At 40.7% G+C, this 22499-nt stretch overlaps 1 protein-coding gene across 1 annotated transcript in view; it reads left to right on the top strand.

Annotated features, from left to right (window-relative positions):
- Positions 1–22499, top strand: part of Amph (amphiphysin) — a 202534-nt gene that overhangs the window by 166507 nt on the left and 13528 nt on the right. The window contains exons 15-19 of the mRNA XM_052157423.1: positions 309–341; positions 913–972; positions 4433–4546; positions 17680–17886; positions 19459–19695. Of these exons, the coding sequence (XP_052013383.1) occupies positions 309–341; positions 913–972; positions 4433–4546; positions 17680–17886; positions 19459–19695 (651 nt within the window). The remainder of the gene's footprint in view (positions 1–308; positions 342–912; positions 973–4432; positions 4547–17679; positions 17887–19458; positions 19696–22499) is intronic.

Genomic DNA, 22499 nt, shown 5'->3' with positions numbered 1-22499 from the left:
AAGTGATTCGTATCAATGACTGAAAAGAGATATTAACCGCCATGGTTCTTGCTAGAATGACCTTGTTATTATTGAGGTCAGTGTTGGTGAGTGAACACTGAAGGACTGCATCTTTCACTTTTTTGTCAGCCTATTTATAATAATACAGCAGGCTCTTTGTAGTTCCTGAGCACTTTCAAACAAAGCAACCTGTTGTATTATTTTTAAATTTGTGTGTGGTAGTAGTTTCTTTCCAGCCTCTCTAATGGATATTTACTCATCCTGTGAAGTTGTTGAAAAAAGTCATACCTGGTTTCCATTTCTTTTAGGCTTCTGGAGGTTCATTTAATGATTTCACCCAGGTAAGGAGATTGTTTTCTCATAAGAGTTCCCTGCTGAGAATGTTGTACTTTTCCTGTGGGTTTTGTGTTACCAATCTAACAAAATGATTAAGAGAATCAGTACAAAATTTGACCTTCCTATTTGCAACTTGAGTAACGGAAAGAGCATTGTCGTGATGAAAGGAGCCACATGGGCAGTGCACTTAACCCAGCACCCAGCACATTGAGTGCTCCATAATGCTATAGCAATTTTTCTACTAGTTCTTAAAAGTGACTCCAATCCAAAAGATCCTCTAGACTCAGCTGGTGGAAAAGAGGAGATAAGGTTCAGACCTCCTTCTAAAATGTCATGGTGAATCATATCACGTACAGTGATATACTTAGTGATTCTCAGGCTCTGTTCTAGAAAACGGTGTTTTCTGGGGGCATTCTGCTAGTACAGATTTATGTTTAGAATAACTCATGTTAACACTTACTTGGTTTTTTAAAATAATTTAAAGGGAATTTTCAAAACATTAAAATGTCTTGATACAACTGGTGGTTGCTAGTTTAGACGGCTTTTTACAATGGCCCATTTTCTTTCCCTTTTCAGCCCCAGGACACTTCACTGTTCACCATGCAGACGGAGGATCAGAATATGGTAAGTGGCTTGGTAAGTTGATGTGACCGTTTTGGGGGACAGTTGTTATCATGGAAGAGTTGAAAGTTAGTTGGCTACACTAGCCTGTCTGGAACTTTGATATGCATAATATGATTTGTATAGCTTCCCCCTCTTTTTCAGAAAAATGGGGGAAAAAACATCTGTAGAATCTGACTTTGAACTTTTTTTTTGTTCTGGCACAGTGACATCAGTAGGAACCAGCTTCTTGTGATACTTGTGACCCTCAGTGGAACATAATAAATCCATCAAAGTCACAGGTCTCTATGTGACTGGAATTTAAACTACAGAATAAAAAAAATGAATTTGTTTCAAGAATTTGTATTTTGGCTAACATACCCTTGCCTTTTTTCTTGAGCTTAGAGCTACTAATTTCTCATCTTTTCATTTTCTAAGTGCTAGAGAGAAACATTTACAGACCCACCTAGCATCATGGACTGAGTAGGAAGGAGTTACTCTGGAGACTAGAGGAGGTTCTTGGGTGGTGGGAATGAGCAGCTTCCTCATCGAGCTGATGGAAGAGACCTTAAGAGATGTCTCCGTGTCTGCCCTGCTGCAGGAGAGAGGGCTTGACCTTGCTAAGGGTCATAGATGTTATTAGCATTGCCCTTCCTGGCCAGCTGAGCCTGGGCTGTGAAGGACTTTTGAAGTTGAAGAGGAGCCAAGAGGAGGTTTGATGCATAATTCATATAAAAATGTCAAAAATAGTGTGCTTTTTAAAAATTCAAAGATAACTGAAATTACAGAACAATGTTTGGATTATTGGCTTAGATTTTTAGAAATCTGGGCAAATTCTGAAGCATTATTTAAATATAAACAACGAGGGTGGCTTTAGACATGCGTCTATCTATATCTCCTTGTTAAAAATAAGAAGTGTACCTATTCTATGGAATGAAACAAACATTGGTTTGGCTTTTTCTCATAAGGTACATGTTCACTTTGAAATAAGAAATTCTGAAAATTTTGTCTAGAAATTAATTTTGGTAATATTCTGATATTTTGTCAATATATTACCATGTTTTTGTGCTTTTTGCACAACCAATGGAGAACAGACTCTCTGCCTTGTTTCTAAGGGTATTGTATTAATAACAAAACTAGAGAAACTTTTTATGCCCATTCTCATCTTGGTTCTTCTCAGCCTTGATGATGTAACTTGGATGGTGAGGTTTTTTTCAATTATCAATTGTGAACAGTTACAGAAAACTCAGGAATTCCGGAAGAGAAGAATAACTATTGGTCATGCTTAAACTTGTAGCACTACATCAACACAGAAAGTCCAAGCTCAGAACCATGACCTTTCAGTGCCCTGAGAATCTCTTCACACTCTATTGTTAGTTGTGTTGGGCATGTGACCTTCCATGCTTTCACTCTAGTCCTCTCCTCGTGTATTCTCCTGAGCAGACTTCTCTGCAGAAGAACACAGCTTGTCCTGCCTAGTATTGCAAATGCAGCTAAGGTTCTTGCTACAAGGCAGTAGGCAGTCACCGTGCACTGGAACTATAAACTATAACTATCAGTGTGTTGATACTGCGTGTCATCTCAGGAACAGCAGAAGCCACAACATTGGGCTCACTGACTGAGCGGGGCAAAGGGGACTGAAGATGGCATTCAGCTGCTTATCTCCTGGTTTATGTCTCATGGGCCACAGAACGTCACCTTGCACCAGTTGAAACCATTTTAAGTCTTCAGAGCTTCTTCCTTAGTTGCCCACCAATCCTCTGGCTTTGTATTAAATAGCCCTTCTAAGCCTGACAATGCAGTACTAGAAAGCAAGTTCCCTGTTGGCTTATGAACAGACCCTCTCCCAGCCCTTCTCTGCCTTTGTGCTGACACAGCGTAGTCTCATCACTGAGGGGTTTCAGAATATATCCTCCAAAACAACACAGCCAGCTTTATTCTGACTAATTTTCATTCTGAAAGAAAAATCACTTCTAGAACTCACAAGTAGACATAGCATGCTATCGGTCCACTAACATCTACCAAGGCAGATACCTTGTAGGAACAACATAAACTGTTTAAGCAGATCCCAATTCACATAATTGGACTTCAGATTTCCCCACAAGGTGTTGTTTAAAAAATGAACTTCATTGGTATATAGTGAGAAAATATTTATATTTTCATATCTCAGAAGGAATAAAAGAGTGACCCTAAGACTAATTTCAGTAGTGGTTTTTATGCAGAGTGTTTCATACTTGCTCATTACTATTAAGCTGCATTTGTCCCCTAGAACTTAAGTCACAGCCACAATTCTTAGAACTCAGTGAACATGTGTGCTCGTGAGAAAATTCCAATCCTACATCTTTTCACTCCATGCTATAGTAACAAGGAAATACGGTTAGATTCATGTCTAAAGCTACCCTCATTGTCCTCATTTAAAGATCCATAATTTCCCTCAGATTTCCAGAAATCCAAGGCAATGACCCAAACATTTTTTTGTATTTTCAGTTATCTTTGCAGTTTTAAATGCACAATATTTTTGATATTTTATACGAGTTGTGCATCAAACCTTCTCTTGGCTTCTCAGCAGCTTTAGAACAGTGTCCCTATCACTTTTCTGTAAAATGCATTATGTGCTGCATTAATGAAGTATACAGGAAAAACAGAAGGCTTTGAGCTGAGAGATGCTAGAGACCTGATTTAGTGTGTAAGGGGTGTTGTAGACTGACTCTATATAGCAGTCTCATGGGGACAACAGCATCTTATTTTTCCCCTATAGTATCAAGGGTCTAATTGAAACCAAGGAGAAAGCTGCTTTATAATTCTTCAAGCAACCAGTTGATTGCTGCAGAGGAGATCAAAAGGAAGTGAAGCAGAACCTCAAATGTCTGCAGTTTACAGAGCAACCAGGTTGCCGAGCCTGCTCTCCAGGCTTCGGAAGATAAACACTGCATTAAATAAATAGTTTTAATTTGTATACTGGAATGATCCTTCCATTTTGGTATAATATATATTTATATACCTAAGGATCACAGAACTATGTGATCTTTAGATTCTTTCTGACTCCTTTCACCCAGCAAATGTTTGACTTTCTAGAAATATTCTTTTTGATATTCTGTGTCTCTGCCCATCTCTCTCTCTCTCTCTCTCTCTCTCTCTCTCTCTCTCTCTCTCTCTCTCTCTTTCTCTCTCTCTCTCTCTCCATACAACAGTTCTCTCATACACTCCATAGTGGCATGCAGACAAACTGTTACAGATGAATACGGTGGTAGGTTTTTGCTCGGCTTTGAAGGAAACCATTCTCTTTAGAAGAAGCTCAACACAATTACTTTCCATGAGTTTTTACTTCTGCGAAACCCCACGGCACTAGATGGGAGAATTCACTTTTCTAGAACAGATATACTGAAACTGGTTGCCTTTTCAGAATGACGATGAGATTCTGGATTGTCCAGAATTCTGCAGTGTCATCTCTTCACATACTGAGTCTTCTTTTCTTCTTACCCCCAAATAACTCAAGGCTGAAGCTGAGCAGGCTCTGTCTACAGAGCCTCAAGCAGAGGAGCCTCCTGCAACTGCTGCTGCTGGGCTGGACCTTGGGCTAGAGATGGAGGAGCCAAAGGAGGAGGCCGTGGTGAGCACCTTCCCCTTCCCCTTACATTCACTCTACTGCTTCCTTCAAGCTTTCCCCATGATCCTTTGTAATTACTTAATATCTAGACTTTAACTGGCCTGAATATTTCTCTGTCATCATCTTCAGCAGCAGCAGCAGCAGCATCTTCATCATCATCTTTATCATCATCATCATCATCATCATCATCATCATCATCATCACCACCACCATTATTGAGACTATACCAAAGAATGAAACTTATGCATTAGGGAAACTGCCATGTACCCATGGTGTGGCTCTTTAAAACTGTCCCTTGATTGTTCTGATGCACTTTTTTGTCAGTGAAGAGAGTCAGACCTATTTCTGTGTTCCACCTCAGAGAGTTGGAAATGTCCAGTAACTAGGGATCAAATAGCCCGAGATAACTTTGTTGTTCAATGTCTACGTGCTACTGTCAGTCAGATCTGGACAGAGTATTTTCAGGCTCTTGGCCTCTTATCCTAAACAATAGAAAGTGAGGTCTCATACAAACCTACAGAAAGAAGCAAGATAAATTAATTTGGAGCAAAGTGGTAGTTCAGCCTAAAGAGAGAGACACTGACAGGACTGAGAGCAGGACACACGAGGGAGTGCACGCAAGGGTCCCCATTATGCTTCTTCTAGAGCTCAAAAGGATGGGCTGGCTGCTGACAGGCATAGCTGGAGTGGTTCTCAGTCTGATTGATTAGGTTATGTCATCATCTCTCTGCTATGCATGTCCTTTCCCATAATGCATCTGGTTTTAATCATATGAATGACAAATTATGCGTAGGCTTAAGATGGTCCCTAAAAGAGGAGATTTTTGTCTTACTACATATACAGCACAAACTAGTTCCAGCCAGACTGGCTCTTCTAATTTTCATACCTAACTAGGTTTGTAATTCACTTGAATAGTAGCTGTATAATTTGGAACCAGAGGTGGGAAAACTTATACCATTGTTCAAAAATGGAAACACGTGTAGCCTGGTGCAAATGAGAGCTTAAGGTTATGAAGTTTCAGGTGCATTATTTGGATAAGGGTACTTATATATAATATGTGCAGGTGATACAACTAGGCTGCCATGTGTATTATTACAAGTAGGGGGGGTGCATAACTCAAAACCAAATGGATGTCCATGGACACTATCCTGTCTTCTGTGCTTTTCTGACATATATGTATTGATTCCTTACGATTTTACTTTCATAAGTTGGTGTTGGCCCAATAATAAACAAATGGTATATAATTTAGACCAGTGAATCTATAAATATTTATTCTCTAAAAATACAATTTCAAAGTCCAGTCTCTGCAGGCTTTGAAGCTATGAGGGGCCTTACAGATAGATACCTTTTGTTCTGGGTTGGCTATCCACCCGACTGTTCAGATACTTTTTTTTTTTTACCATGATGCATGAGGAAGACATGTGGGGATTCTGTCCCTGTGCTTACAACTGAGAGGAAATAAAGATTGAGTGAGGTGTAGTGGTCAGGGGGATCTTTCAGCAATTAACTTCTTTATATAGGGTTCACAGAACAAAGACAGACTAAGGATTATCCAACAAATACAGATAACATCATTTGTCTCTGAACATGTGTTTTGTTTTTCATTACATATTCATGATTACAAGTTCAGTCACAACTAGAAAGTACAAATAAAACAAATTGTATTTTTAGTGTTGCCTTTATAACTCCAATTCAATGAGTCTAAAGAACATCTTTGCCAAAGCAAACATTCATTATATACAGTTGGCTTTTAGGCTGGAATTATTTGAAGTTCTAAAGCACTCCATACAAATTGAAAATATCTGAATTGGCCTTTTTATGAATGGCAAATCTAATACCTAACTCCTTTTACTATATTGCTTCATCAGCTGCCTTATAAAGCAGGCAAAGTTGTTTTAGTTGATCTATCCTACTTTCTGGGTTCTGTTCCTCCAGGCATGTACCCTGTAAGATCCCCTGTCTTTAAACTACATTTTCAGAGAGCTTTAAGCATAAAAGTGGTCATGAATCTGTTACCAGTTCTCCTGGCCAGTGAGAGTTTGTCAAGTACCTCTGTGTTTATACTGTCCCAGTTATACTGTTTCAGTTTGCTTGGGGGCAGATACACTGAGAAGATTCCTAGAATCATAGCCTCATCTGTGCTTATCACAGTATCCAGGGCATAAGGAAGACTTCCAAAAAGGGCTAGATAAAGTTATTTCCCTAAAAGCAGAATAGATAGTAAGTTTATGACTTTTCTCAAAGGACTCAGACATAATTTTCCTAGGAAGAGACATAAAATGAATCATAAGGCAGAAAGTCCCCAAAAATGTAGCACCCAGAGACCAAACCCTAAAGGTGAGAGTTGACAGTGATTGCAGCATTTGGCCCAGCTCTGCTGGAACTAAGTCAAACCGCTGGGCTAACTTTACAGCCTTTTGCCATTTCCAGTGGATATGGCTGTGCCAAAGACCCACGCTGCACACGGAAATAAATGTCAACATTAAGCAAGCTCATTGTACTGACTGATTTTGTGTGTCAACTTGACACAGGCAGGAGTTATCACAGAGAAAGGAGCTTCAGTTGGGGAAATGCCTCCATGAGATCCAGCTGTGGGGCATTTTCTCAGTTAGTGATCAAGGGGGAGGGACTATTGTGGGTGGTGCCATCCCTGGGCTCGTAGTCTTGAGTTCTATAAGAGAGCAGGCTGAGCAAGCCAGGGAAAGCAAGCCAGTGAGTAACATCCCTCCATGGCCTCTGCATCAGCTCCTGCTTCCTGACCTGCTTGAGTTCTAGTCCTGACTTCCTTTGGTGATGTACAGCTGTGAGGAAGTGTAAGCAGAATAAACCCTTTCCTCCCCAACTTGCTTCTTGGTCATGATGTTTGTGCACGAATAGAAACCCTGACTAAGACATTCATGAATAGCAAAGTGCCCATGAATGTTTGGAAAGTTGAAATTGTCTCCTAAGAATTTTAGTGTTTACCACAGCCTTCACAGAATATACACAAATAATAAGTCAGGTTCTGCCTTGTCAAAATCCTATTTTCTAGACTATGTACTACATAAATGTAGATGATATTATATGTTATTGGTTTCTAAGGCTGTTTTAATGCTATGTAAAAGCATAGGCCAACACAGCAATTTATTACTACATCATTAATAAATAATAATGAAACTAATAGAATTATTAATAAAATAACAAACTAAATGTAGGGTATCATAGAAATAGAAAATTTTAGTTAATTCTAAATTAATTAATTCCAGTTAATTCCAGATTTTTAAAATCTGGGACTGAGGAGATGGCTCAACAGTCAGCAGCATTTGCTGTTCTTGCACAGGACCTGAGTTCAGGCCATAATACTAACAAAGCGGCTTGCAACCATCATTAATTACAGTTCTGGGCACTCTATCACCCTTCTCCGTCCTCCACATGTACCAGACATCCAAGCAGTGCCCACATGCATGCAGGCAAAACAGATGCACTTAAATTAAGACTAAATAGATATTTTTACAAAAATTTTAAAGGAAGTTAATAAAACTTTAATATTTTCCCCATGAATATAAAAACTATGTCCTGTAGAAACGTAAGGAGTACGTTCACCTAGTTGAATCCATTCTAAAAGTGTCTGTTGCTTGTGTGAACTTCCTGTCTCCCCAAATTTATTGGTGGGCACTGTGCAAATGTAGGGTTTTTTGTATGGTGTCAGGTTGTGACCTCTCTACCCACCTTAGCTGTGCAGTTACTTAAGATGAAGAACAGAGGCTGAAGAGGTGGCCCAGTGGGTGGCATGCTTGCTGTACAAGTGTGTGGACCTGAGTTCAGATCCACAGAACCCAACCAAAAGCCAAGCATGGCAGCACATGCATAGAATCTAAGTCCTGGAGACAGAGACAGAATTACAAGAACTTGTGTGCTGGACAGTTTAGTCCATCAGTGAAATCCCAGTCCAGTTAGCAATTCTGTTTCAAAAACCAAAGTGGAGAGCAAATGTCTGAACTCTGGCCTCCACAAACACTCATGGGCACATACTTTCACATATATATGCGCGCGCGCGCGCGCGCACACACACACACACACACACACACACACACACACACAAGTAGAAAAAGGAAAGAGAACAACTGATACTCTTGACCACTGTTCTAGTTAAAGATATGGTTGATTTTGAGGTGTGGCTAACATCAAAGAGATAAGAAGATGGTGATTTAGATTTTGAAAGTGACTTGTTTCTGAAATGTTTGCATCCAATTCCCATTTTGGATGTCAGAAAGCTTCTTCTCGTTCAGTGCTTGTATGCAGTACTGATCCTGGGCCTCAGCCCAAGGCCTAATTATATAAAGCCCATGACACTGAGCAGCTGAGTGGAGAGATGATGGAAGCAAGTCAATGCTCTAAGCAAAGGTTGAAATAATGGTTCACTATGCTGCCCTCTCACATTGTCCAGACCACGCACCCCACCACTCATCCCAAATTGTATACTTCTGCAAACATATTTCTTTGTTTTTTCTTTTTTGTTGTTTTCTGGGTTTTGTTGTTGTTGTTTGTTTGTTTGTTTTTTGTTTTGTTTGTTTTCTAAGACAGAGTTTCTCTATGTAACACACCCCTGACTGTCCTGGAATTCTTGTAGACCAGGCTGGCTTTGAACTCACAGAGATCCACCTGACTTTGCCTCCTGAGTACTGGAATTAATGGCATATGCCACCATGCCTGACTTACAAATAGATTTTTTTAAAAAATACATTTTAAGTAAACTATAATTACATCATTCATCCCTTTTCCTTTCCTCCCTCTCATACCTCCCATGTACCCTCTCTCCAATCTTTCCTATGTCTCCTTAAGTTAATAGCCGTTTTTCTTTGATTATTATCAGTATACACACATATGCACAAATATATAAATAAACCCGCTGAGTCTCCTTCTCTTTGTGCATCTATGTTTTCAAGGCTGAGCATTTTGTATCAGATAACCAAAGGAATTCATGCTGGGGAGAACTTAATTCACCCTCCCTCGGATCTCACTAATTATCAGTAGTTCTTTGTGTATGGGTGGGAACCCTTGATTATTTTCTCCATTGCGCTTAATATATCTATTAGTATTGTCTATTTAGGTCTTGTCTATATAGTCATTTGTAGATCAGTCAGTCTCATGGCAGTCTTTCTGGTATTCTAGTTCTTAGAATCCTTCTTTCCCCTTTTACTCAGTGTTCTCCAAGACATATCTGCAGGAGCTGTGCTATAGGCATATCCACTGGGTCAGGGCTCCTCACAACTGCTTCATCTCTGTAATATGTCCACTTGTGTTTTTCTGTGAGGGTCTGCATTTGATAAGAAAACCTCCAGTGAGGACATTAGGGCCCCAGGTAGGCTAAAATCTCTGCTTATATCAGGACTTTTGTGGCAGCAATAACCTAAGATGGATATTCACAGAACGAGCTCCTTGGCTATAGGAAGTTGTTGTGGGGAAAATAAGTTTACCTTCTCTGACTGTTTCTCATCTCTACTTTAAAGAAGTTGCACCTGATAAGCTTTTTCTACTCTTAAAAATCTATGAATGCTTTTGCTGTTGTGAAATACCCTTTTATGGCTGTTTCCAGCCTGTCTTTGCTAGGCTATTGGGGTGGCAGAGTACCCTGGACTAGTTTCCTCATTTACGTCACAGCTATTCCAAAGCCATTAAGTTAGAGGGATGCCAGTGGATTTTTCCAGTGTGCTCAGCTGCCTGCTCCTCAAGCTTCAGGCTACCCTAAGGCATGTGTATGGTCCTTGCCAGTCAGGCCTGGGAGATTTGTTCACAGAACATGTGAACACTCACGTGATTCTCAGCCCAGTCTTTTCTCAGCTGTACCTGGCTCCTTTCCTTAAACTCTCATCCTGACCCAAAGCCCACTTAGGTGACAATCTACTGCTCCTGTTCTGTTGTCAGTGTTTCCAGTCAGAGTCTGTGTTGGCTTGTCAGTTACTTATGTCGCTCGAGCTGTCTTCCTACCTCAACACTCTTAAATTCTGGGATTGCAGGCACATGTCACAATGTCAGACTTTCAAAGACACCATTTTTTTAGAAACGACCTCAGGGCTGAAGTTGTAACTCAGTATTATTGTGCTTGTATTTCATGACTGAAGCTCAGGGTTCAATAACAAACTTTCCCATTCTCTATGTAACTTTCTAAACCATGAAATCTAGAAGATAATTGTCAAATGTAATATAGAGAAGTTCCACTCAGCTGTAGTTTCATTCTAGTTTTGTTCTATTGTGACCACAGCGACTTGAGGAAGAAAAGGATATATTTGACTCAGATTTCCATATCACAGTTTGTCACTGAGGGAATTCAGAGCAGGAGCTAAAGACAGAAATGAGGCAGAAACCACAGAGAAACAGGCCTGTTTGCTTAGCAACCTTTCTTATGCAGTCTAGGACCATCTGTATAGGGAATAGTGCTGCCCATGGTAGACTCATTCCTCCTTCATGGATTAACAGTCAAGACAGTGCCTCCCCAGACATGTCAAAAGGCCAATCTGATCCAGGCAATTCCTGAGTTATGTCCTTCCTCTAAGCTGCATCAAGTTGTCAATTAAAACTAACTAGGACACCAACTAACTTCTTTTTGATTTTTTTGTTTGTTGCAAAATTTGCTGTTGATGAGGAGAGACTTTGTGATATTATTGCTAGTTCTCAAATAGTAAAGAAAATAGAAAAAGTTACATAAAGAATTATATTCCAAGTATATAATGGATGACCTGGTAACACAATGGTAGTGCATCTGACTTCAAGTACTCAAGGATACATGTCAACTGTTTGAAAGCATATTTAGAGTCCCCTTCAAATATTGCTGGCATGACAGCTAGCAATGAATGTCTGTACTCTGTGCTCAAATTCTAAGCGTTGCTACAAAATTCTCTAATTTAGATGTTTATCTTCTTGGGTACAGATTGGTTTTGACAAAAGCACAGAATTTGGACAGACTGTTCCAAACCTGTTCACCACTTTAGCAATTTCCTTGAACTCTTTTCATCTCAGTTAACTCCCAGGAAATGGGAATAAACTATAATAGAAATATTAACAGAATAATATGCAACAAACACAAAACTTCCGTGATAGCACCTGGAGAATGTTGCATTCACAGTCAATGCCAGTTTCTTACCCGAACTGCAGGCTGGTCATATGATAAAAATGACAGCAGTAGTTTGTGCATTGGGATAACTATTCTTTCGAATTGGAATAAACTAGAAAGCCTGTAGCTCAGTAGTCTTTCCATCAATTATCTTTGTAAAGCAAACATCAGGAATATTGCCATCTTCTGACTCCAGCCTAAGCCCTCCTTCAGTTATCAGAATGTGGCAGTTATTTAAAATCTGTAATGTCTACTTCTTGTAGCCTTCACTTATCATTTTGTCATTTATGCCAGAGATGGTGTAAATAAAATAATTGCATACGTGAAGATGGAATGAGAAAACTAAAAACACTAAAACGCCATAAAAAACAAAGTTAGCATGTATCAGTTCTATTGTCATCAGCATTAATGATGTAAGAGAATTTTGAGAAAGAACATCTAAGTTTCTAGAGTAGCTGCAAAAATGTCAGCTACTACCAGGAGATTGTTCCATAGTGACAGCATAGAGGTGATTGAAGCATTGGCTGAGCCTGTAAGGCAGAAGATGTTTGAGTATGGAGGTGCCCTCTTACAGCACCCACCTTGGCACTGTGCTCTTGAGACCATGCTTGCATACCTTTAACACACATTTGGGACATTCCAAGTATGTGATTCTATGCAGCTCTTTGATTTCGGACCCCAGAACAAGAGTCTGAGGCTTTGATAATTTACATATCAAAATACCCTGGCCTCCAAGTTCTCCCAGCATCCCTCAGTCCCTACATGGCCTACCCTGCCCCCAACCCTGAACTGTCCAGCCCAGGGGCTGAGCTGCTCTTTCCCAGAGGTTTTTCCCCTATACAATCCAGACATTTTAGTCTCCGCCCCTCTTCTCCTCTTCTCTCCATATGCGTACCACTCTTCCTTTCTTCCCACCCCTTCTTCATGGTGACTTCTCTGTCTGTGGTCCTTGGGGTCAGTGAACTTGCCCACTGGAAAGCAGGTTCCCATTAAATCTGCCTGTAATCTAATCTAATCTGGTTTAAATTGGTTCAATTCACTGATATCAAAGAAACGACCTGTCATCAGCAAGACCTTGATAAAGTTCTGCTTTGCTAGGTTTCTACTGCTGTGATAAACACTGTAGCCAGGGCAACCTGGACAAAGGGAATTTATTTGATTTACATATCCCAATCACAGTCCCTCTTTGAGGGAAATCAAGGCAGGACCTAAATTAGGAGAGGAACCTGCAGGCAGACACTAAAAGCAGAAGTCACAGAGAAATGCTGCTTATTGGTTTGCTTCCTATGACTTATTCAGCCTGATTTCTTGTGTAACCTAGAACCACCACCCAGAGAGTTCTTGGTTCTCCTACATTGGTCATTCATCAATAAAATAACCTGAAAGGGCATCTGGAATTCCCCAGATGGGATGTATAATGGAACAACAAACAAACAAACAAATAAAAAACATTTCTTTTTTTCTTTCTTACTTTAAAAACAATGATTATTTATTCTTTTTTCTATATTCTTTGTTTACATTCCAAAAGCTTTCCCCTTTCCCAGTCCCTCCCCGATATGTCCCATAAGTCCTCTTCTCTCCATCCATTCTCCTGTCTTTCCCCCTCCCTTTTCTCTGTCCTGGTACTCCCCTACAATGCTGGATCAAGCCTTTCCAGGATTAGGGCCCTCTTCTTCCTTCTTCATGGGAATCATTTGATATGCTAATTGTATCTTCAGTATTCAGAGCTTCTGGGCTAATTAATATCCACTTATCAATGATTGCATTCCATGTGTATTCTTTTGTGATTGTGTTACCTCGCTTAGGATGATATTTTCCAGTTCCATCCATTTGACTAAAAAAATTCATGAATTCATTGTTTTTAATTGCTGAATAGTACTCCATTGTGTATATATACCACCTTTTCTGTATCCATTCCTCCATTGAGGGATATCTGGGTTCTTTCCAGCTTCTGGCTATTATAAATAAGGCTGCTATGAACATAGTGAAGCATGGTTGGAACTGGAAAACATCATCCTAAGTGAGGTAACGCAATCACAAGAATACACATGGAATGCAATCATTGATAAGTGGATATTAATTAGCCCAGAAGCTCTGAATACTGAAGATACAATTAGCATATCAAATGATTCCCATGAAGAAGGAAGAAGAGGGCCCTAATCCTGGAAAGGCTTGATCCAGCATTGTAGGGGAGTACCAGGACAGAGAAAAGGGAGGGGGAAAGATAGGAGAATGGATGGAGAGAAGAGGACTTATGAGACATATGGGGAGGGGGGAACTGGGAAAGGGGAAAGCTTTTGGATTGTAAACAAAGAATATAGAAAATAAATATATATATATATATATATAAAAGGGAAAAAAGAAAAATAAATAAATAAATAAAATGCTTATCTGAAAAAAAAAAAGCAATGGTTTATGCAATGAGCTATGATATCCACTGCAGCAATCAAAGCGTAGCACAGGATTGTCTTTTCATATCTACAAAAAAGCTGACTAGTTGGGATGAATAAAAACAGTGAAAGAGGAATAATATTAGGCTCAAAAAACTTTCCAGTCTGTCCTTGATTTAATCTTGTACTAATACCTACTTTGAATAGGTTCCTAATTTCTGTTGTGCTTTTATGTTATTCTATTACAATAAATATGGAGCAGGAAATTTTTGATAAGAGAAAAAATTGGAAAGACATTAATAAAATCAAATCAGAAACAAATCACATATAAGAAAATCTAAAGCACAGTGATTGTAGTTTATTAAAGTGTAAAATCAAAATGTTAATTGAATATGGCTAGAAAATTGAAAATCCATTGCTAATCATGAAAAAAAATTATGAAGAATTCGTTTACGTTCATTTTCTGAGTAGGTCATTCTGCATGTCTTCTTCCTTAGGAGTCAGAATTAGCATCCTTCTCCATCCAGCACTATTGACTCAAGGGTCTGGGTGACTTTTATTTGGCAACCATCTTATCATCCCTTCCCCTACACATTAGGTTCCTTTCATGTGACAGAGCCATCTGCTGGTATCTGGTGTCACTGCAGTGTTGGAGTTGGAACCAGCAGATTCTGTCAACACCTGATCACATTACTTAGCCTAAGGAGAGCTCTGATGTGTATATCTTGCGATAGTACAATAAGTTACAGCCCACATGGAAACATACAGCAAATGATCATGCATAAGCTAATGATTCTGTTTGCATCAAATGAGTTTTAAAATAACCGTTGGTGTTTCTGTTGAGATAGCTAAGTGGTTAAGAGTGCTTGTTGTCTTTCCAGAGGAGTCAAGTACAGTTTCTAGCACCTAGTTGGATACCTCATATCCACCTGTAATTCCAGCTCCAGGATATTTGATGCCCTTTTCTGACCTCCACAGAAACCTGCATGCATGTGCATGTAAAGTCACAATCACACACACACACACACACACACACACACCTAAAATAAAATAATTCTTAAAAAACACAAATTACCTTTATCAATATTGTCTATCTGCCATAAAATTAATATATTTTCTTCTAAAGAGTCACATTATTTCACATAAAACAGTACCAATTACTAATGAATGATATGTGCTGCTCAGAACATATATACATGAAAGAATTTATGTAAGTGGATGTGCATATTATGAAATGCAAATATGTGTTTTTTCATTGATAGCAGTTTGTGTGTGTCGGTGTGTGTATCGGTGTGTGTGTGTATGTGTGTGGTTTACCATTTTGTCTGCATGTGTTTAGAGTTTGTGTTGTTCAACGATATTGGACTATTGAAACCATTTGGTTGGTCATAGGTGTAATTCTTTTCAAAACAGATGAAAAGCAAAACTAGATTTATGACTAAACAGTTTATCTTTCTCATTCAAGCCCATGAGTCACTTCATTCATGTCACATGTATGAATAGTTCCCAGTTGTTAGTGAAAGTCTATTTCCTCCCTTGCTTTTACCCATCTGTTCCTTCCTTCCTTCCTTCCTTCCTTCCTTCCTTCCTTCCTTCCTTCCTTCTTTCCTCCAGTCCTTCCTTCCTTCCTTCCTTCTTTCCTCCAGTCCTTCCTTCCTTCCTTCCTTCCTTCCTTCCTTCTTTCCTCCAGTCCTTCCTTCCTTCCTTCCTTCCTTCCTTCCTTCTTTCCTCCAGTCCTTCCTTCCTTCTTTCCTTTCTTCCTTCCTCCAGCCTTTCATTTTATTACAATACCTGGCATTAAAACTAGGGCCTCAGCTTGGAGCTACGTACCACTGAGCTCCATCCCAGCCTAAAATTGTTGATTTCACCAACAAATTACTCAAAGAACAATTATTTGCTATTCTTCTTGGGATTGAGATGCCTTCCTAAGTTGTTACAAAATTATACTTCTCTTGACAACAGTGACAATAACATCTATAAAGATCATTGTTTATGTAAAAATGAGAAATGGAATCCTCTTACATTTTTAATTTATTTTTATTGCTGGACATTTCCGTCTTCACTGAAACACAGATCTTCATATAACTTTTAACTCATTTCAATTAAGTATCAGAATTTAAAATCCATTTCAATTAGTATCAGCTACAGTGCACAGAGGATCACTTTTCTGAATCCATGTATTTAGTAACAGAGTAAGAATGATCATGTGTCCAATGACAGCTTTTATCCCCAAGGTAAAATTACGATATGTAGAAAAAGTGCTTCATAGAAGAATTATATAATTTTTTGTTTATTTTCATGTGCTTTGTTGTTTTTCCTGCTTGTATGTCTTTATGACATGCAAGCTGCAGATCTTGCAGCTACAGGCAGTTGTGAGCTGCCATTTGGGTGCTGAGAACTGGAACTGAGTCTTCTGAAAGAGCAGTCAGGGCTCTTACCTGTGGAGCCATCTCTCCAGCCACATATGGAAGATTATACAGTAGCTGTGACTTTGAGACAGAGGAGAGGCCTTAGAGAATACCGTGCTGAGTGCCTGTGTGAGGCCATATCCCCATGCCACATTTGTGATGTCCATGACCACTGCTACTCTCCACCGCCTACTTCAGAAGTCAGGGGTGGAGAGGCAATGCTGGTGAGAGTCTGGCTCTTCTGACTTATCACAGTGAACAGGGCAGAGCTGATTTGGTAAAAGAAATCATGAGCTGATACTAACCATCAGAAAGCTAGACCGATTTTTGGACCATGTGTGCTGGGTATACGATATAAACTCAGTCTTAACATTCTTTCTCAGTAGTCCTTTTTATTCTACCTTCTCAAATCAGCTCTATTATGCCAATATTATTAGAGTCCTACTAAAGGTTCCACTCTAAACCAGTTTGTCCAAGTTTAAAACTTGTGATGATACCTCCTTTATTTCATCAGCACACATTTTAAATACTAATGAAAACTTTTTCAATTTGGTTACCCTGAGCAAAGACACAAAATCTGATTGTGCAGATCTCCTAGCCAGCAGATGGCTCCATGGATATTTATATATTGCTGATGTATATTGGATTTTGAAGCCGTTTCCCTTCATCCTCTAGTGTTCTTTTGGGGGACACACCACCTTCACTCCTGTTCCTTGAGGTGATTCAGTTCTGAAGCCTTATCCATACAGATGTGGAGAACATCACAAAGTGCAGCCATCCTGATTGTGATGATGGGACGTCATCGTATTGTGGTCTTTCTCCATGAGCCAGGCTTCACAGGAACCCGCTCCCCTTAGTGTTGTAACAGGTGCTCCCTTAAGCTCGATCCACTTCAGTCTGCTTTCATGCAACAGCAGCAGCAGCAACAACAACAACAAACCCAATAGCTTATTGAGAAAGATCCACCCACCAATTACCCATATCATCTAAAGAATGGTCTATGTTGCCTGTTTCAATGCCATCCACCATACCTGGCTGCAGGGAAAACCACGGGATGCAGAATCTGTATCATTGGATGCTCTGTGGAAAAGTGAGCTCTGCTCTGTGGAAAAGTGAGCTCTGTGTAAGAATCATGGCAAAGCACTCAGGACTGGGAGCTTTAGCATTTAGGGAAGAATGATGGGATGGGTCTGAGGCCTTGTGGAGGCTCTGGAGACACAGTCATAGTGACTTCCCTCTACCTTACAGATCCCTCCCGAAACTGATACTGGCGAGACCGTGGAAACTACAGTGCCAACTGAGGGTGCCCCAGTGGAGGAAGCAGAGGCAGAGAAGGTAGCCCCCCCTGAGGGAGAAGGAGCAAGTCCAGAGGGAGCCAAAACTGGTGTGGAAAGCACGGAGCTTGCAAGCAGTGAGAGCCCTCAACCAGCTGAGCCTGACGCAGGGGCTCCTCAGGTAAGGGTTCCCTGAGGGCTAGTTAGTGGGGTGTTTTCTCCTGGCCTGGGCAGTAGCTGCCTGTGCATGGAATGGACTTCCTAGACCCATGGCTGAAACACAGAAAGGAGAAAGAGTTTCGTTCATGATAGAGAGAAGGAATGAAGCACAGATGAGGAGGGTCTTTGGGTTTCCATTGCTGTGAACAAACCCCACGACCTTATAAAGGAAAGCTTTTGATTAGGGCTGGCTTATAGTTCAGAGGTTTAGTCCATTACAGCTATGCTGGGAAGCATGGCGCCACGCAACAGGAAAGGTGTGGAGAAGGCGCTCAGAGTTCTACTTCTGGGGCCACTATGCTTGGCTTGAGCCTCTGAAACCTCTAAGTCCACCCCCCCCAGTCACACACCTCCTCCAATGAAGGCACATAATGCCACTCTATGATATGGGGGGACATTTTTATTCAGACTACCACAATGAGAAAACCCATAGTGAAGAGGGCAAGAAAGAGTGTGATAAAAATGATAGAGCTATTTGAGTGATAAACGCCCTCCAAAGGCTCAACCCAGTGCCAGCCCTTGCTGGGAACTCAGTATAAGTAGTGACTCTGAGTTACAGTTATCACTATTTCATGTTTATCATTATCAGAGCAGCTCAGATTCCCTAGAGGAATTCTCTCATTGAAGCTAATCCCGCTTTTCAAGGAAACAGTCTGATGAGCACACACGGGAAGTTAGAGTTGGTTCTGGCTCCTCCTGTGCCCCTGCAGCAATCAAAGATAGTACATGATGAAGGGGGCTTAAAAAGAGAGAAGGGGGGTTTAGGGAGGGTGGGACGGCGGTGTGGGGTAAGGGGGTGCCTAAGTGGGCCCATGCCCAGGCACCTCTTCCCCCTGAGGGACCACACACACACAGACATGGTATAGAATAGTTTATTCAGGGCGGAGAATGGGAGTAAGAGAGGCAGAGAGAGAGAGTAGAGAAGTGGAGGAATCGAGGCCAGCCATGACCACGTGGAGGACGGGGAGGAGAGCCCAAGGGTCAGAGAGGTGAGAGTGTGATGAGAGAGAGCGAGAGGAGGGGCAAGTAGCCCCTTTTATGGTGGGCCAGGTCTATGGGGCGGGGCATACCTGACTGTTGCCAGGTAAGTGTGGGGTGGAGCTTAGACAGAATACCAACACATACCAGGCCACATGGGCAATCATGAACACCCACTGCAAAGTGTGACAGCAACAGGAAGTTCCCTTTGTATTTTCTTTTCAGGATACCCTCCTGCCCCCTACCCCCCCCCAGGGCAGACCTTCTTCCTTTTTAGCCTCCCACCACTCTGGAATTGCTTATGAGACCTTCCCATTTTCCAGGAGTGTGACTGCTCGAGGATCAAGATAGCATTCCCACTAATTGTTTAGTACTCAAAGACAGTGAAAAAGTCAGGAAGAACACGAGGCATGGGTTTACAGTCTGCAAACTTAGTGGGTTTGGAACTGTGGGTTAGTGGGAAGAGAAAGTGGTGGTTGGGAGCAGATACTGACCTAGGAGCAAGTACGCCTATCATTTCCCAGGCCATGACACTGTCCCTTTCTCTATCCACCAGGAGAAGGTCATCCCTTCTGTTGTCATTGAGCCAGCCTCCAACCATGAAGGGGAAGGAGAACACCAAGAAACTGCTACGGGTACTGAACCAAGGGAGGCCTCTGAGGATGTGGCTCCCCAGGGCCCAGCAGGCGAGAAGCAGGAAGTGTCCACAGAGCCCACACCTCTGGATTCTCAGGCTGCTATGCCTGCACCAGGGGATGCCACTCAGGAACTGCCTCCTGGCTTTCTCTACAAGGTCTTTGTATTGTCACTTTATGGTCATTGTCATTTGAGTTTTCTTTGCACCATTTTCTGGTTTTCCAGTGTGTGGGTTCTGGATTTCCAGTGTGTTGTTTTTTTTTTTGTTTGTTTTTAAGGATTTATTTATTGTTATATCTAAGTACACTGTAGCTGTCTTCAGACACATCAGAAGAGGTCATCAGATCTCATTTTGGATGGTTGGGAGCCACCATGTGGTTGCTGGGATTTGAACTCAGGATCTTCAGAAGAGTAGTCAGTGCTCTTAACCACTGATCCATCTCTCCAGCCCTCCAGTGTGTTGTTGTATTTTGTGTATTGTTTCTTAAATCTGCTTTCCCTTTGTGCTGGCCTCTCCTGGGAAAATGACCCCAAGTCCACACTTTGGGCAAGCAAGATTTATAGTAACACCTTCCCATGCCCCCTTCAGAGCTGAGTCTGTTTAGCCTGGCTCAGACCAGGCCTTTCAAGTTAAAGTGTGTTTCATAAGGAGTTGTCAAACAGGCAGGAAACAGAGTCATCCAGTCCAAATGCAGAATGAGAGGCTAACACATAGGCCAGAAACAAGTGTCTAAAGGCACTCTGGGCCTTCTGTGAAAGGGAAGAAAAAAACAAGCCTCCATTCCTAGGAAGAAAGATTTTCTGGCCAGGGACTAAAGCCTTCTCACCTATCAACAAAACAACAATCATAATTGCCCAGAAATGCCATTTACAGCCCAGTGGTGTGGCAGATAAGGGTCCTAGAAGAATCTGATTAGAAACTGTAAGCTTTGTATAATCTGATACTGTATTTCAGATCACAGCCCTTGTTTAGCTTGGTTGGTTCTTTGTTTAGCTGACCTGAGAGCAGACTCAAAGCTTTGTGAATGGTAAATTTACAAGCACTCTGCTACTTTGCTTCAAACCTTTGTCCTTTTTAATTTAGAGGCATGGCCTTACTAATTTTGATTGGCAGGTCTTTACTGTTTGAACTTCTGCTTTAGCCTTCCAGACATCTGGGTGATGGGCAGTGACCACCATGCCTGGATACCTATTTTTCCTTTAAAAATTATATGCATATATATATATATATATATATATATATATATATATATATATATTTGTGTTAATAATAATGGAATTAAATATCTCTATCCATTCTCTTTGACCCTTCTTTAGAAGGAAACTGCCACTTTGTACTGGAGGGTTTCGGTATAATGAAGGGATTAATGTGGGAAAAATAATTGATCATATGGGTTAATGTTAGGGTTGAAAACCTGGTTAGTTGATTAAGCAGTGCACTAAAATCCAGGAAAACTGTGCTAGGCAAGGCTGGGACATGAAAGACCCAGGCTTAGCTTGCCAGTCACTGCAGTGTGACCCAAGGTGTCCTCCTCAACCCTTCCTTGGATTTCTGCTCTACTGAATTAATTTTTGTGTAACAGTCAGTTAGAGCTCTGATAGTTTTGTTCCATACAGAAAATACATATTTAAAGGTAGGCAGTTTCATCTTGAATGTGCAAGTGTTTATAAGGAATCAATAACAGAAGAAAAACTGGCCAGGACTAGACAGTCCATGAAGCTGAGGGATGGGTATTATACGTGTTACCCTTTCTGCTTTTCCCATAATGTAAATCTAGAAAAAAAATAACCTTAGATGCAAAGGGAAAGCAGGCTGCTATGGCATAATGTGGTAAGATAGAAAAGGGCGAAAATGTATTTTTAAGAAGCCATTTGTTTAATAAAATACTAATTCTTCTAAAACGTGCAAGCGGTGGTTTGCCTGGTTTTTCATTATTTGACAGAACAACTTCTTAGCTTGGCATGTTTAGTTCAACTTAAGCAGTCATCCGTTACAATAAGTATCTAATGAAAACTAATAAGCTAAAGTTTCAGCTATTATATACTGCATTAAATTATTAAATAGAGATACAAATGGCCTTGTACAAGTCAATGAAAAGCAAGATTGTTAAGTAAACAGATTGTTAAGTATTTCCAAAGGTGTTTTGAAGTTTCCTCCTTCCCTTGGGGTTTGTATTAGTCTGTTTTATGGTATTAAATTTATAGTATGGTATGGAAATGCTGGATTCTAGGTCTTTAGAAAAACAAGTGATCTATTTAGCCTACAATGAGAAGTTAAAGAACACTGGCAGTAGCTCTACTCTGGCTGTGTGCAGATGCTATATTGTGAGAAGGAAAGATCACATGACACAGAAAGCCAGAGTAAGGAAAATCTCACACATTTTCTTCTTGGAAGTCCTATAAGAAGCCCTCTAATTCTTTTGAGGGCATCACCCCAGTGGCCTGGCACTACAGTCCTTGTCTTGATGTTCTGCATACCTCTTACTACCCACACCCACAAATGGGCCTCTGCTGCAGACCACACCCCATCCATGACAGGATTGCAAAACTTATCTTCATCCTTTATGTACTTGGAGAAAGCTTCTAGCAGTGTCTGCATAATCTCATTAGGAAATATGTACCCCTTTCCTTCCTTCCTTTCTTCCTTTCTTCCTTTCTTCCTACCTTCCTTCTTTCCTTCCTCCCTCTGTTCCTTCCTTCCTTCCTTCCTTCCTTCCTTCCTTCCTTCCTTCCTTCCTTCCTTCTTTCCTTCCTCCCTCTGTTCCTTCCTTCCTTCCTTCTTTCCCTTTGCTTCTTTCTTTTTATTTTGATGTAGCCTAAAGCCTTTGCTTGTTTGGAGTTCAGTTGTTAGCCCAAGCTGGCTTGTAGTCATGGCTAGTGTCCTGCCTCAGACTCCTGGGCACAGGGTTTACAGGCAGAGTCACCACATTCAGCCTCTTTGTAAAATTAACCATTTCTTCT

Source organism: Apodemus sylvaticus, chromosome 14 (genome assembly GCF_947179515.1).
Source record: "Apodemus sylvaticus chromosome 14, mApoSyl1.1, whole genome shotgun sequence".
In the NCBI taxonomy this organism is placed as follows: Eukaryota; Metazoa; Chordata; class Mammalia; order Rodentia; family Muridae; genus Apodemus; species Apodemus sylvaticus.
This window is presented reverse-complemented; position numbering and strand designations above follow the sequence as displayed.